This window comes from Melopsittacus undulatus, chromosome 1, assembly GCF_012275295.1.
Source record: "Melopsittacus undulatus isolate bMelUnd1 chromosome 1, bMelUnd1.mat.Z, whole genome shotgun sequence".
In the NCBI taxonomy this organism is placed as follows: Eukaryota; Metazoa; Chordata; class Aves; order Psittaciformes; family Psittaculidae; genus Melopsittacus; species Melopsittacus undulatus.
This window is the reverse complement of record NC_047527.1, coordinates 52,244,346-52,261,584: the sequence shown is the minus strand read 5'-3', so window position 1 is coordinate 52,261,584 and position 17,239 is coordinate 52,244,346. Positions and strand designations below refer to the sequence as shown.

At 36.0% G+C, this 17,239-nt stretch overlaps 1 protein-coding gene across 5 annotated transcripts in view; it reads right to left on the bottom strand.

Annotated features, from left to right (window-relative positions):
* Positions 1-17,239, bottom strand: part of PTPRM (protein tyrosine phosphatase receptor type M) — a 475,841-nt gene that overhangs the window by 90,900 nt on the left and 367,702 nt on the right. For 3 of the 5 annotated variants that reach the window (XM_013130096.3, XM_031052840.2, XM_031052841.2), the window contains 3 exons: positions 5,779-5,930; positions 3,208-3,282; positions 2,954-2,980 (listed from right to left, as the gene is read on the bottom strand). In XM_013130096.3, coding sequence (XP_012985550.2) covers positions 2,954-2,980; positions 3,208-3,282; positions 5,779-5,930 — 254 coding nt within the window. The remainder of the gene's footprint in view (positions 1-2,953; positions 2,981-3,207; positions 3,283-5,778; positions 5,931-17,239) is intronic. The other 2 variants (XM_031052842.2, XM_031052843.2) reach the window with 2 other exon arrangements.

Genomic DNA, 17,239 nt, shown 5'->3' with positions numbered 1-17,239 from the left:
CTCTCTCAATTCCCACTTATACTAAGATGCATAAAAACTGGTCCTCAGTAAGCATACAGTCAATATGAACTATGCATTTAAAACCTAAACCCAAAATCACAAAGAAAAAATTGTGGGTATTAGTATGGGAATTTCACTACCTTTCCTGACAGTTTGCTAACCTGATTTAATGCAGAGGAAAGTGATTCATCTTTTATCCAGAAAGTTTGACAACTTTTTCTAATGTGTGATAAAAATTTACTGCAAAGCACCTTGGGATGCATGGTATGAAGCGTGGTATACAAGTGTAGGTACAATACGTTGCTGTTGAAATGGCACCTGAAAACTACAAGGTGGCTAAGACACAAAAGACAAAATAAGTATAGGAAGTTGATCATGACTTTTTATGTGGCTTATTTCAAATTTAGAAACTTGGGGTTTTTTTTTTGCAAACTACAGAATTCCTTGTAGCACAGACTGTAACTAAGATGAAGGCAGTTAACAGGGTCTTGTACTATGAAAGCAGCAGTTTAATCTTTATGAATATCTTTTCTATGAGCTCCTTTGTTTTAGACTGATTTTTCTCTCTCCATTACTTTACCTCCATTAATACTATTTTTTTTTCTCTTTGGAGTGATCTTTTAAGATGTTTTAAATAAAATGCTTTCAATCCTTGTTTTATATCGTACATTAGGACCCCATAATTTTTGCTTTGCCTTTGAGCACTGCAGAATGAGCCTCTCAGGCATAACAGTACACTGTTTTTCACAGGGTGACCTCTTCCAGATGCAGTGTTCAGATGCAACAGGAATTTTGTTCAGCTTAAATACTCCTACAGCTACAGTTGTTCTACTCTCCACTTACTCATTCTCATAGAGCTGTACAACACTTAAGAAATAATATATTTATTTACTAGTTATATGAACTCATGGCATGGAAGGTAGCTGGAAACCCAGCCCAATATCTTTTCAGGGCTGAGGCGCTCTCCAGTTTCAGAAATATGCACATGGCTGATACTAGACAAATATGACCTACACTGATGATCAGCATCTATATATTCAGCCACCATTATCCAAAGTATTTAAAGCTCATTTATTTTTAACTATAGGCTTGATTCTGTAGTCTAACACAAGTTCTCTGGAGGTTGGAAGACAGCAAGAGCAGGTATTATTTGCAATTAAAACACAGAATATCTTGTTAGTTTCTGTATTCCTGTACTGACTCAAACACAGCTAATTTGATTTACCTCAGATAAATCACTATTCCTATACAAGCAGTCATAAAAACATTCTGGGAGAATGGAACACCACTGGTCTGAATGGAACACCAGTTATAAAAGGGTACTAATTTTTTTACATGTAAGCTTACAAAAATGTTAAGTTTCCACAGTGAAATTACTGGCAGATTTTCTGAGATGAGTATGGACAGGTTGCTGTAGCAGACCATAAAATACGTATTTAACTAATCGCAGATTTTAAAGACTTAGCAAAGAATTTTATTTCCCAGTGTGTGTTTGTGTGATATTTGAATTACTTGCTTAGAGATTATTTCTTGCGGAGGAAAAAAAAAAGGCTAACAAATACTTTTACCACATCTATTATGTAGCAAAGGATCACATAAAAAAATATAAATCGGAGAAACCATTAACTAAAACCTAATAATTGAGATAGGAAATCTGAAAGTTTTTCTCCTGATAATAGTACTTTTCTCCTTGCCCACGCACAAGGTCAGAAAGAACATCTACTGGATGAAGTGTTGAATGAATGCTAAAGCACAAACACAAAAAATCTAACATCTCAGGCAGTTAAAAGGCACTGCAAATTTCATTTGCATGCAGATTATTACATTGTTACAGTCACTACCATTACCTTCTTCCAGATTTACATAATGTATAAAACTGCATAAGTTCCTTCTCCAAGTTATCACACTGCAATGCACTGCACTAAATATTATTTCACAATAACAAATTTTCAAGATCACCTTCCTAAACTTATATGCTTCATTCTACTTAAGCCTATTTAACTTGCAATTTAAGAGCAGGGATCAGTTAAGGGGTCTAACATTTTTTAAACTGATTTGAAGAAAAAGGATGAGAAAGAAAAATATTTGTTGTAAACACATCAATTGTTGTAAGAAGAGTAAAGAGCCTCAACACTGGAGTGTGAATTCTTGCTACAGTGCACTGTTACATTTTGACTTCTTACTTAAAAAAACAAAATATCTCCCTGTTTAGTTTGAAGTTAGCATGGAAAGGAGGTGTAAATGAAGAAAAGCCACAAAGCAGTTAGAGTTACTTAAGCACTGAAAATGCAGTAGCGCCTCATGCTTATTGTTTTATCATTGTGCAGAAACCTCTTTTTGACATTGGACAATTGCTGGTTTCCCTACATTCCCCAGGTTTTCCTAGATTTCGTTCCCGTGACACCTGATGCATAATAAACTATATACGCTAAGCCTCATGTTATCATTCGGCTCTTCAAAATACCATCTCTCATCTGAAACTTCACTTTGACAAGCATGTCAGAAACTGTGTGGTATTGTGAGAAGAAATGATAGCTGCTGGATGGACAAAACCGTATTTTGTCTGATTTTCTGTATCATGAATAGTCTAATTAGGAAAAAATGTCATATTTAAGAAGTGACATCTTCAGTTCTGAGATAAAATGGAAAAAAAAAAGAGGGAAACTATATCAATTGCTGCAATAATCAAATTCTTTTGTATCACTCCAAATACATGCATAAACATTTCCTCACAAATCCACTTGTTAAAAGTATTTCTTTTCTCCCCTGACTTGCACTACAACAGTAGTAATCAAGCCTGATAATGTCCTTAGCATTCTCAGTGTAGCCAAGCCTACCACACCTCCCTTTAGGATAAAATTCCAGCTTTTTACATACTATTGTCTGTACCCCGAGAACTGTGACTTTCTAAATTACTTCAGCAATAAACTTTGATAAAGGGAAATGTTCTCACCTAAAATTGCAGTTGGCACAAATGGATCTGTCATACATCATAAGCAGGTCAATGCAGAAAAGGTAAAAAGAGAGAGAACAGTAAATGGTTGATAAGTGTTCCCGAGTTTTCTTTCAGAAAGCTACTGTAAGCAATCAGTATGTTGCTTATGTATGTATTGAATTTCTATGTCAAGAAGTATAAGAACATAATTATATGTGCTTTTATTATGAAAAGGTCTATATGGGGTGGAAACCAAGAAAAAAATTGGTTACCTGGGTAATAAGAATTAGGCACTGTTGTGCTCAATGTGTTAGTTTTCATTGTAAATGAAGATGGTGAAGATACAGCTGCAAAGAGAAACAAAGCTGGTTAGTGGCAGAAAAGTGATACGTGGCTATTTAAGCTGAGCGATACAGTGCATGTCATTGACTTGGTTGTTTAGAGTCCGTCCTGTTGTGTTTGTTGTGCTGGAATCAGGATCTAGGGAAAACCAGGCATGCCTAGCGAATAAAATAGTTCATCGAATTTGATCAATTCTCTAAAAAGAAATGTCATCAGGGAAAGCATTTTGATCAGCGATAAGAAATCTACTTCTTAAATCACAAGATGAGACTGAATAACAATGCTACTGATGCTACTGATACTGTGACGACAGGCGCTTTTGACAGAAGCTATGATCATTAGTAAATTTAATTAATAATCGGGTAAATACTATAAATACTGCAAATATTCTACTATAGTTCATTTTTTCTTCTCCCTTCTTATTTGCTCAGACAGATGGATAATGTGTACACAGCTACTATTATGCTCTGAATATGCCTCTTTGTTTAACAATCACTTTCAAAGTGATACATAGATCAATGCTCACATTGGTATTTAATCATTTAACCATTTATAAAGCCTATGGGAAAGCCCAACACAACAAATTAAGTTCAGTTTGTTCCCTGGTATGCAAACACCATGTGAATTACTTTTGTAAAAACAGATACGTTTAACAGGTGGGAGTTAATCACAACATTTTACAGGATGTTCAGCCAAAGAGTCAATAAAGGCTTTTAAGCAAAACTCGTTGCAAATTCAGTCTCATTTGCTTGTCTACACAGCTCAAAATCAGTGAATGTAAGCACATTCTGGATACTGACAAACAGACAAACAGGAATTTGTAAAACAAAACTTGAATTAAGGAAGACAGGATCTGCTGGATAAGGAGTGAGGTTACTCCTGCTGCCTCTTTTTTTTGGTTGATCATCTAGGGCATACAGTTGCCAGGCCCTGTTAAGATGGAGCTATCTGAAAACTGGCTTAAATAATGCTGGCAGTTATCACTCGTCATATAAATGAATATATCCAATACTGCTTTCCTTTGATTATGTCTCCTGAGTCACTGAATGGAAAGAACAGAATGGGACTCCTTTTGGGTCTGAATGCGGAGATCAGTTGAGGTCAGGGCTGCTGCAGCTAATAATACTGGCTAGATATGCAGAATGCAGCCAGGCTAATAAACCTTAATAGGAAGCAGGAATGTTCTAAATCTCTTGAGTACAAGGCCTTACACAAAGTATTTCTAAAGACTGTCAGACTGCTGCTTCTGGTGACCACTTATCTTACGGGAAGTCTAACCCTCATGTGATACAAAATACTTGCTATGCCAATAATTTCAAATTGGTTTAACGTGGTTTATATAAATTGATTTAGTCCCAGGAACTCATTGCAGCTTCTTTGGTTGCTGATGCTTATTGAGTAACACTATTGAAAAACTACATCATGATGATGGAAGATGAAGTCAAACCTCTTGATCTCTTCACAGAAGTAATCTCATTAACTGCAATGCTATAGTCTCACTAGAAGGGCAAGTCAGATTTTAAAAGATCTCTTTCAATGCAATTTCAAAAGTACAAATTTCAAACACAAATTAACATTGCAAATTCTGAGCCTAATGCTGCTGAGAGTGGTCTCACTGTATAAATCTCACAGTGTACAATTGAGCTCGTCAAAGGTAAGTTCTTAAGCGTATTATTAAAGAGTGAGGTTTGGGCCTCATATACTGTTAGGACTTGAAACAAAATTCAATCTGAAAAATTCTGAAGATGTTCACTGGTACACAAGAAAAACTGAGGTTCCTTAAGAACTACAAATCCAACAAAGTCATTCTTTCTTTTCTTTTTAACAATTATCAAAAGCTACTGGTTTTCCTGGTCTTTACTTAGTGCTAACCCCAAGACACGAGTGAGTCCTGGACTAAAATTTAATACAAGAAATTTTATATCCCAAATTTTATTTCTTTTCAGGGTAGATCCAGGTATACCCAGGATATACAGAATCTCTTATGAAATTTCAGAACAGGTAATTCCACCAAATTCAGCCTTTGTACAAGCTGAAAGAAAAAAGAAAAAGCGTCATCTAGAATTGGAAATAATGAGAAAATCAGATCACCATTATTAAGTTATGACATTCAAAAATAAATTTTACCTACCAAAAAAAAAAAAGAAGTGAGCAGGAGAAGCATTTGAAGGACTTGGGACAGCAGGAATGATACAAATTTTTGAACATAATAGAGATTAGAGAAAGGTAAAACAACAGCTGTTTCAGTAATGTCTTTGCTCTTCTGCAGAAGAAAAGGATGGACAGAAAAAAGCTCAATTATCCTTGTTATTTTTAAAGGAGTCTGTTCTTGATGTCTGACTGTCTTGCTCATTCGAATACACACTGTTATGTGCTGCACAGTGGGAAACGCTAGGTCCCATGGATTTTCCATGACTGAGAAATGAGGAATATTTTAAAAACCATTTGCACCTTTCTTCTACTTTCCAAAAAAAAAAAGGATAAGAAAAGAAAAAACTTACATCTCCCATTTAAATTGTGTGTGTCCATGAAAGAGAAAGCTTCATCACAGTTGGTGCCTTGCTCATTGTAGCTTTTATCCATTGAATTCACCATCACTGTCATTTCCTGCCGTGTACTACTCAATGTCTCTTTTCGCTTTTTAGCCAATTTTCTTGAGAAATGAATGTTGAGAAAAAAAGGAAAAGAAAAAAACATTCAGTGAGCAGACATAAACTTCATGTTTCTTAGATCAGTACTGTAGTTTGTCACCGCATTATTAAGTAATGTTTAAAATTATTGCTGCATTTCTAGAAACTTAAATTGATTTTGCACTCACATCTTTTGATGGCATCTGATAATCAAGCAATAGTTGCGAATGCCCTGACTTACCGTGAATAGCACTTTAATCCTCTGGGATGACCACTGAATTAAAGGGGACTACTTGCACACAAAGGTGATGTGAGCTACTCTATTAGAGGCTATCTCAGTTTATATCCATAAATAAAAATTATAAGAGAGAAGATTTTGTTGGAATTGACACATCAGTAACGATTTTCACTTCATGCATTGAATTGTCTGGAGCTGTTTCATTGAGACACCATATAATACAGCTGTTTTATATCATACTGTACAGTTTGATTTTTCAACACACTTTCTACAAGTAAGTGGCATTTTAAATTGAATTGCATTTCTGAAGACTGTTTTCTGTCACTCTTCATTTCAGGAGAATTAGTCACAATAGTTAGTTGCTTCTCAGGAGGAGTGGTATGTCTGAGACAAGGTCTTGATTCTGATACTGTAATAGTGATTCATTAAGCTATAGAACTGCTTCAGATGCATGTATCTCTTTTTTCCACATCTGTTTCTGTCTAAACTAAAATCTCACTCTGTCTCCCCCAGAGTTACGATTAGCTACCGTCATAAAATAACATGTCCAAAACTTGATTTTTATTTCGACATCTATGAAATGCCTGTGATTCTGATGATGGTGGATCCCATGCCCATTTGTCTTGTATCCTTGGTCTGTGGTTCTGTCTTAGACCAAGCCCTTCCCCTTGCTTGGTCTTGCAAGCAGCCTTCATTTAAATTTTCCGGATTCCATCTATCTAGTATTTTCAAGGTATGGGTTCCATACAGAAGTAACTGCTCCATAGACTTTGATCTTCTCATATATGTTCATTCAATGAATTTTCCACTGTGGAAAACATAATGAGCCAGCTCATATCCATCCAACAAGGAGATGTTTTAGCTGTCTTCAACTAGAACCTACAGGAGCTTATTATCTCAGGTTTCCTCCTTCTTCTAGAGGCCTACTGCATCAAACATAACCAACTTGTGCGAACTCTCAAAGCCTTTCTCTTTGTTAACTAGATTTCCAAGCAGGCACATGCTTGTCTTCCCTCACATTGCATGGGAGGAGCTTTTGGTAAGGCTATTTACCAGTCATTCACTGCTCTGTTTCAAATCACTGCCTGCAAACACATTTTGCAAAGTACTGATATTATTGCTCACTAAGCTGATCAGTATTGCCTTGAGTCTCCCCATGTTCCCCATCTACCTGCCTGTTGTCTCTTATCTAATACTCACTAAGCCAGGAGACTGCAGTATAGAGTGGTCTTCCCCTGCCCTTCAGTGGACTTGTGAGTACTATCTCTATTCACAAAAGTTTTAATTGCTGTCAATGTCACAAGCTCAGCACTTTATCTAAGAACTCTTGCATGTAAACAATGTACTAATGAAGAGGTAACAAATCTTCCTAAACAGCTTTTTAAAGAAAAGTTACTAGGTGAATTGCCCTGGGTAACATTATAGTGATACTGATCCATACCTGAAAATCCATGACATAGTAGAGTATATGATACCAGTCCCTCAATGAGATTGCAGAAAAACCCCATGCTCTGTAGGGTGCACATCTCAAGCATCTGCTGTTAGATGTTTTATTTTACAGTAAAAATTGTATCCTTCCCAAAGAAAGCCAGAGTTCTTGCTTATTACACCAACAACATGAAGCTTGAATTTTAAAAAAAGACAGCTAATTTTCTTAAAGAAATTACGCTAACATTTTCTCATTTCCTTAATTTTTGGGTTTGGTCCCATAGTACAGCTATAGCAGATTGTTTTTATGACAGTAACAACTGTACAGTACTTCTCAATCTGAATCTAATTCTGGAAATAGGTCTTGTGGGAAAAGTTCAAACCTGAAACAACTGTTACAGGAAGAGAGCGATACCAGCCAGACTTTTGTTCTGTGAACAAAAACACCCAGTGGAATCAGTCAAGTAAATTTTAGCTGAATATAAAATTTTTTACATCTGCAGTTTTCAGATATTGCCGAAAGTGTTGCAGTGCTGCAGTCTCTGCAAGTCATCCATTCCTTGGATCTCTCAATCCCTTGGAGACTCTAGCTATACAAGATTTAAGAAATCTGTAAAACCATAGTACTTCACATCACCATCCCCACTCATGCTCTTAGATTTGAAGTAAATTTGGAGGAAAAAAAGACTTAAATATTTGATCATCTTCACTCAGAGAAGACTACGAGCTACTCTCTGATGTTTCCACCTTCTTAAAGGAAGAGAGATCTACAACCAGAGTTAAAAATAAAACAGATGGAAGCTCCCAGATGATTACCTAAAATGAAGTTCTTGACAGAGGGAAAGCAAAATGCTTATCACCCAAATACTGTTACCATCACTATGTGAGGAAAGAAAATATACTGTGTTAGTCTCAGAAAAGAGAAACCTGATATTCAGAACAATTTCAAGACTGGCTAGGAACTGTTGGTATTCTAAGGCACAAGAAATGTCAAGAAGCGAGCTGGTGTAATGGTAAAAATACAGGAAAATACAGGGGAGAACAACATATCGACTCCTCCTAAAAAATTGCATGAGATTTTGGGTATTGTTTACTCTGTTTTGCTACAAATATTAATAAAATGAGCCTAAGAAAATAGTAAGCTGGAGGCTTCATCACAATCTGTCCCAAGTTTTGTCTGCCACCATGAAACTCTTAAATGCTGCATCTTCCCCTTACGTGGTCCCTTCTAGTTGAAAGGATCACCTTATAAAGCTCCTTCACACCTGATTCAACACCTTTCTAAAAATCATCTTTCTCTGTGATTTCTCCTTCAAATCCTTCAACAGAACAACATCAATAACTAAGCTGCTGCTATATTATCAGCCTCTGTTTGGTTCATTTCCCATCTGCTTACCTGTATCCATTTTCTCTCTCCTGTCTTGACTTTAATAACAACCTCTTTGGAACCTAGCTTGCCTTTTACGTTCGGGTTTATAAAGCACGAGGCATAAAGCACAAGGTACAATGGGATACTACCATAGTCAGAGAATGTAAATAGTAAAAATAATAAATAAATAAATAAATGGTGACTAGACTGATACCTGGAATCAACTTAGGCTCTGAGAGGAATGTGCCTTCCATTTTAATTTAGAAACAATACATAAAGCATATTTAGGAATTTAGTGAGAAAAGCACATTTATTTGAATCACGCAAAAGCACTCCCTTCTTCACAATTCCAAAATGAGTGGTACTCTCGGTATGCCTCCTTTCTTCCAAGCAAAGAAAGGAAAAACAAGCTGCTGTTACTTTCCACAGCTCCAGAAACACATTAGCAGTGTGATATATAAATGCAGTGAGATGAAATTTCTAATTGCATTGCTAAAGGGATTTCACTATTTTTTTCCTTTAATTAATTCTATGAACTATTTCACTTACTGTAACTTTAAATAAAATATCTCCTTCTTTCCTACATACATATTGTTTCAAATTTTATTTCTCTGTTTATGAACAGTTTCAGATGAAGAAAGGATTAGGGGCTTTAATGCAAGCCTCTGGTGTGGTGCAGTTGTAGTTAAGAAAGCTTTTAATATTTTGATCACCACATCCCTGAAAGAATATAAACTACAATCAGAACGATCCATCATAAAATAATAACTGTTTAAAAAGCTAAAAAAACACCAGGGGTAGAACTAAATGATCCTCAACAGAGATACATTACTAGTGGGCATTCTACAAAAGTGCATTTTGGGATTTGTATTATTCGCCATGCACCAATCTAGGAAACGGCTGAACAACATTGCTGTCCACAATGATTCTGGACAACAATTTTTAATTTTTAGTAAAAACCAGATATAGAGTAAAAAAGTTAGAAATTTATATCATGACGTAGAGTGACTGTATTTTTGCTTAAGAAAGAAAGTCAGTGTTGACAGATATGAAGTAATGCATATGGGGAAAAAAAATCCTAACTATATACACACAATACTAGGTCTATATGACTTTATAAACAATTGAGGAAAGAAATCTGGTAGTACTGTGTGCAGTTCTGGTGTTCTCAGGGTAAGAAGGACATGGAGCAGTTGGAGCAAGTCCAGAGGAGGACCACAGGGATGATCAAGGGACTGGAGCACCTCCCATATGAAGACAGGCTGAGAAAGTTGGGTCTGTTCAGCCTGGAGAAGAGAAGGCTGCATGGAGACCTCATAGCAGCCTTCCAGTATCTGAAGGGGGACTATAAAGATGCTGGAAAAGGGACTTCATAAGAGACTGTAGTGACAGGACAAGCGGCAATGGGTTCAGACTTATACAGGGGAAGTTCAGGCTGGATATAAGGAAGAAGTTCTTTACTGTGAGGGCAGTAAGGCACTGCAACAGGTTGCCCAAAGAAGTTGTAAGTGCTCCATCCCTGGCAATGTTCAAGGCCAGGCTGGACAGAAGCATCCCAGCCCATGGCAGGGGGTGGAAGTAGAAGATCCCAAGGTCCTTTCAAACCCAAACCATTCTGTGATTCTATCTGTATATCCAAAAAACATTTTCTGAAAGTAAAGAACATACACAGAGATGTGACGGGAAGATCAAAGGAACAGATCCTACAGAACAGCAGTAGTGCTCAATACAGTAAGGAGTCCCCACTTTTAAAAAGAGGCAGTTGAACTGTAAATATAAAAGAGAAGGATGGAGAAAAGTAAGAAATTAAGAAAGAAGTACAATTTCTCAACAATATAAGAACAAGAACCAAAGGGTATACTTTTTTTTTTTTTTTAATATGAAAGTAAATACTTCAACACAAGTCAGATAATTACGGATCACATCACCACAGGACTCTACTACAGATACCCCTAAAGTAAATATGAACAAAAGAACTGATTAGATTGGATATAAGGAAAAAATTCTTTCCTGTGAGGGTGGTGTGGCACTGGAATGGGTTGCCCAGGGAGGTTGTGAATGCTCCGTCCCTGGCAGTGTTCAAGGCCAGGTTGAACGAAGCCTTGGGTGATATGGTTTAGTGTGAGGTGTCCCTGCCCATGACAGGGGGGTTGGAACTAGATGATCTTAAGGTCTTTTCCAACCCTAACTATTCTATGATTCTATGATTCTATGATTAAGAGCTGAGCAGAGGACAATGAATACATTATTTTTGCTCTGTTCCTGTACTTATCTACAGGTTAGTCTCTGGCCACAGTCAAAGACATGATGTTAAATCTGGTGGACTTTTAATTCAAAATTTGATATAATTTTTTTATTATGTTAGCAATCCTTGCTTGGATTATGCAAGAAACAGGAAGTAAATACTTTATTTGCTTTTCTAACACAGAATTACTCACCTTTCTGCATTGTTTAGGATACTATTGATATAACAGGCAGGATTAATTAATTTATTAATTAATTACTTTGATGAAAATGCTTTTCCACCATTTTTTGGTGAAAATTATTTTGGTGAAAGCGCTTTTGTTTGTAATTATTTAACAAGCATCACTGATTCAGTGACAATTAGTCAGAAGATAAAGCTTAATCAAAGCTCTCCACAAGAAGCATGTAAGAACATCTGTAACTGACTTAATCCCTGTTTATTGTGGCTTTATACATTTTTCATACCTGTGTTGTAATTATTTTGTCTGCCACTCCTTTTCAATAACTGTGATTGTTTCAGTCTTCCGCAATGGGCCCTCTAGTCCAGGTTTCATCTATCACCTCTCTTTTGCAATAGTACATATTTGGTAACATTGGGTATTATTCTAGTTTGCATTAGAAAAATCCAAAACACTACTCTCTGGTTTTTAGGATATCCTTTAGGGCATACCCTGAATCTGCAATGCCTCATCTGTATTATTCATGTTACTTTTCATTGATAAATAGTCTCCATATTAAACAAGTTTTAAACAAGTTTTAGGAACCTGCATATCAAATCCCATTCTACCAAAATGGAAAATTTCTTCAGGTGATATTAAATAACTATCATTATAATTAATTAATACTTTTATTATACTTTATATTCCTTATCAAAACAGCAACAGACTGCACTGAACCCTTTCTATCTTCCCTGAATGGAATGAGACACAAATATGAAGTGATTGAAATCAAGTGGGGAAGTGAAATAAACAAGGTATGGCATTGGTGATAGCAAACTTGTCATTCAATGTCATATTTATATGCTTTATATTGAAATGTAATATGCTCAAGAATGCAATTTCACAGTGACACTAAACTGTGTACTGTCAACACTCTATCAGACAGAAATAAAGTTAGGAGAAGCATTTTTAAAGGCACTACAGTTTGCAGCAAGGACTAGCAAACACTTAATAAAATGCTTTACAAGTTTTCCCTACTCCACGAGCTAACATTTTTAGAGAACAGGGAAAAGTAATTATCAAGAGAATTAAAAAAGAAAAAGCTAGGCAGGATCCCACTGAATTGTGTTGCTGCTTGCTTAGGATCTCTTAGTGTGTGAACCTGTATTAGATAATAAATTTACTCTTTGTCCTAAGATGTCCAACATGTATTTTATATTAACATCCCAACAAACTAATGTATGGAAGAGTATGGAAGAGATTATGAACAGTATGGAAGAGATTATGAGTATTTGACTATAGCTAAGGGTGAGTACACTCTTTTACCTGACTTTATAAAGTGGTGGTTTATTGTTATTTCTTTTAGATGCCTTCTCTTTGTTTTAATTGCCAACTTCCTGCTTCAGAGCAAGTGCTCATTATTAATTTCATTTTTATCATGCTCTTGCATTCTTTGATAAAGACAAAAGAATGAATTTAAAAAAAATGCTGTGATGCTGCTTGAATTTGAAAACAGCATTCCTGATACCACAGGATTTCATTTCCCTGCTTTCATTCACTGTGTCTTTCATTTCTGCCACAGAGACTTTATAAGCACTGTCAGTAACACCAAAAGCAGTACTGGAGGGCCAAGAAGGCATTCCACTGCTAGCAGGACTGGACAGAAAGGGAGAAGGAGAAAGGAATAAGAGTAAAAGGGGGAAAGGAGGATTCACTTACACAATTACAAGAATTGACTTTAAAATCAGTACAAACTTTTTAAATGAATGTGAAGATTAATGAAAAATGGTTTTGATTTATATCAGCATAAACAAAACCAGCTTTGATTTTCTGTGCTTTTTACTTGCCTTTTTACTCACTGCATATTAGAACTTCAATGGTGTTTTTTTGCACTTTATTGTTATTTATAGTAGGTTGGTTCATTAGCATCACATGAGATGAAAGCAAAAACAAGTTATTTGGCTCCATCCTGTTCTCAAAATATCAGAAATAACTCACAGTTAAAGTATAGCATAACTTAAGATAGAATAGATCAGGAAAAAGATAGAAAATATGGAGAGAAATGGGAAATAAGGAAATGATGATGGAGAAATACAGCATAGCTTCCATTACAGACACAGCTCACCTACCCTTGCTGCTAAGTGTTATTTCTTGAATTTAGGTATTCAACACATGTTTTGAGGTTTGGTTATAGTGACATCATTTAAAAATCTGCCTATTTGTTTCACAGCTTCCTCTTTACATGGACTCCATCAGGTTATTTGAGTTTCTGCAAGCAAGGGTTATAGCATCAAACCCAAGAACGTTTTAGGTCAAAAGAGGCATCGCACTGAGAGATTTTCTTTGCTGATGCAAAGTGGCTGAGGGGAATCACTGATGACTGACTGACAGTGTGAAAAAAATGGAGCTACATGGTGTGTCGGATTAACATAACAACATGTATTTGAAATGGGCTGAATCTTGTCTTAAATTTGTGGTTACAGTTTAGTTCTTGTTTGTCCACCTGGGAAGACCTCAGTGCATTTTACTATGATTGACAGGATCTTCAGGGAAGGCTTTAGGCTATGGCAGTAAAAAGGAATTTGAGCTTTGGCAAAAGTATATGTCTGCAAATCTCCTGGCTGCACTATTTCTGGCTCTCGGTCTTCAGAAAAATGTACTCACACTTAAAAAAAAATAAATCTAACATCCCCCTGCCTCTCCAACACAAGAATATACCAGTAATGAGATGTGAACAGAAATATTTTTCAAAATTTACCATTACCTAATTTTGACCATGACCTTGATTATGGTGAGTTAAGAATCAGGCAATAAAATGTCCCATTCTACTCAACTGAACTAAGAAAGGAAAAATTAAAAGCCACAAAATTTCTGAATTTGCTTCAAAATTTAACAACTTTGCAATATGAATTTAAATTTGTGTTTTGATTCTTATGATCCCTAAATTAATCAAGAAATAATGAATACAATCTTTAATTGACCTATAGGTCCTCTGAATTGTAAGGGTGTATAGGAAAAATACAGAGAATATTAACACTTGGGTTTTTTTTTTTTCACCCCTAAATGAATTAAAAGGCAAATGCTTATGAATCTGTTCAGTTCACTAGAGACTTAGCCAACTGATTTACTTAGATTAGAGCAGCCATGTGGAAGAAACTACTTGCAGGATTAGGATCAGGGTGGCACTTAGAACACAGGGGAGGCCAAAGTATGACAAAACCTTTACAAGCACTGGGAGGAACTAAGTAGCCTACCTGGAAAGCTTGAAGGCCAAAGATCATAGAGTGACAATAAACTGCTATGTGCTTGTCCTCTCATTCAAGAAAGAAAAGAGGACAGCTGGAGAGTTAAGGTCTGTTATAGTGAGAACTGCAGGGATCCAGAGCAGCTGGGTGTAGTTAAAACAGCGTAGGGAGACGAGGGATGAAATGACTACATTATACAAAACAAAATATCCCTAAAGTCCTTGACACAGGAGCAGAACAGCACCCAGGTCTCTCTCTCCCTCTCAGCTGACTAAACTAGAAAGTCAAACTCTCTGATCCAGTCAGTCTTGAATTACTCTCTCCAAAGCCTTGTATTTTTAAAGGCTTTGGAAAGTTCTTCCTATGAAAAAACACGTATAACCAACCAAGAGATTAGGACCTTCTGATAAGAAAGGAAATGGACTTTTAAATATTACCTGACTAAGCAGGAAATTGAACCTGGATCTCTCTTGATTGACAGTCCTGACTGAGGAGATACTGAGAGAGCTGTTCTTGTTCAGCCTGGAGAAGAGGAGGCTTTCAGGGGATCTTACTGCAGTTTTTAATTATCTAATCAATGACTATAGAGACAGAGCCAGACACTACACACATGGTGAAAGGACAAGACATGCTAGACACACGTTGCAACTCAGGAAATCCCTATTAGATCTAAGTAAAATTTTGTCACCATCAGGGTAGTCAAACAGTGGAGCAGGTGATAAGAGAAGTGGGATCTCCATCTTCGGAGATTCTCAAAACCCTGCTGAACAATGTCCTGAGCAACTTGATTTAGTTTAAATCTGCTTTATAACGAGAGGTTAGAAAACAAGATCTCTAATGGTCCCTTCTGATCCAAATTATTCTAGGATTCCCATTAAATATCTTGGTAATAGGTTTGCTGGTTTTGGGTTTGTTGGCTTTGTGGTTTGGCTTTGGTGTGGGTTTTGGTTGTTTGTTTTTTTTTTTTATATAAAAGGAAGCTGTAGGATTTAAAGGACTACAGATTTAGAACAAAATTCTCAACTGTGCCCCTTCTTTGCAATAGTAATGCATCTGAGAGGCACAATCAGAATCAATACAGTATAATACTAGCAAAATTACATACAGTCAAATAATTAAATACAATAATAGATATAGATTCTTTTTAGTTATTTATTCCATTTTTTAACCACCTTTTTCTGCCACATGTACTAAACCACCTTTCTAACTGAAGGAGCAAAGCTTGCATAAATATTTTTATCAATAAAGCTTTTCCACTATGGAGCTATTTATATTCAAACTATATTCATACTGAAATGCATAACGAGAATGTGATAATTTTTCATGAAAAAAGGCAAATTCTATTTTGATTTTCTAATATGGTATTAATAATATACACATGCTCATTTTAATGAAGATGAAGTGTTCCATTTTCCATTGTGTTTGATTTGTATTAATTTGTGGCACATTAATTGTACATAAATGTAAAATGACATTACACTACTTTACATGCTTTCTATTGCCCTATTTCAACGTTATTGAAATGAAGCATTTGAAGCATCTTAAGAGATCCTTTTCTGAGATGTATGGTCACAGGAAAATTCCACACCTGACCTTTCCTTTTGCCTGAGGATACTTTTTTCCCCACAAAAAGAAATTTCATTTTCTTAGCTAACTCTATTAAGAACAGTAAATGAAATTTTATACAGAACTTGGATTTCTCTTTTGTTAGCATATATGCCATTTTACTTATCTATAGTTAACAAGAATATCTAGGTTCTTTTGTATGCAAATGAATATGCATACACGACTTCATTTTAAGTGATAAGACTTAAAAGAAACAATTCAGATGAATGAAAGATGTGTATGTCATATTGAGCTTACAGAGATATATATTCCCTTCATAGTATTGTCTAGACGAGTATTAAAGTCTCTGCATATGATACAAGAACACCATATTTACAACATATTGTTTAAAAGGTATATTTTGCATTTGACTTTGCAAGTCTTCTCCTTTGTCTCAACAGCTTTTCTTTTTCCTCTTTTCCCCCCTTATATTATCATATGATCTGAATAAAGAACTAAACAGACAACACTGGGGCCTACTCAGGAGGAGGTAGCTGTGTGATGTGTAGTGCCAGACAACATGAATATGAAAGCTTTTCACAGGAATACATTCACAACAGATTTTTAAATTCTCTTCCTGAAACTAATTAACATTTTAGAAAAGGCTGGCTAATGATGAAAGAAAACACCTTCTTATCCCATAGCTGTCAGTTTTAAACAAAGCCTCAAACTCCAATGGGTGCTGTGCACCACAGGTGCCCAGAATCCCTCCGCTTTCACAAACTGAGACAAGAGGCAGTGTTAAACTGATGTAAATTTGTTCTGGGATGATTTCCCCAAACCAGATTTTCCCAGCATTTTCAGAAGTGTTCTCAGCATGAGAAATTACAGAGCTGTATGACAGATATACCTATTATGTGGTAGTTTCATCCTCCTCTCTGCCCACTAGCCTCTCTCTTTGAGAATCACTATAATATTCTAAACTCCCCAAGCATGGACAGGGAAATGTCTTTCCCAAAAAGTAAATCTTCCACATAAGCATTTCCTTCCACAAACGGAAATTCTCTAGTCCCACAGTGCATCACTACCTGAGGTATGGGACAGG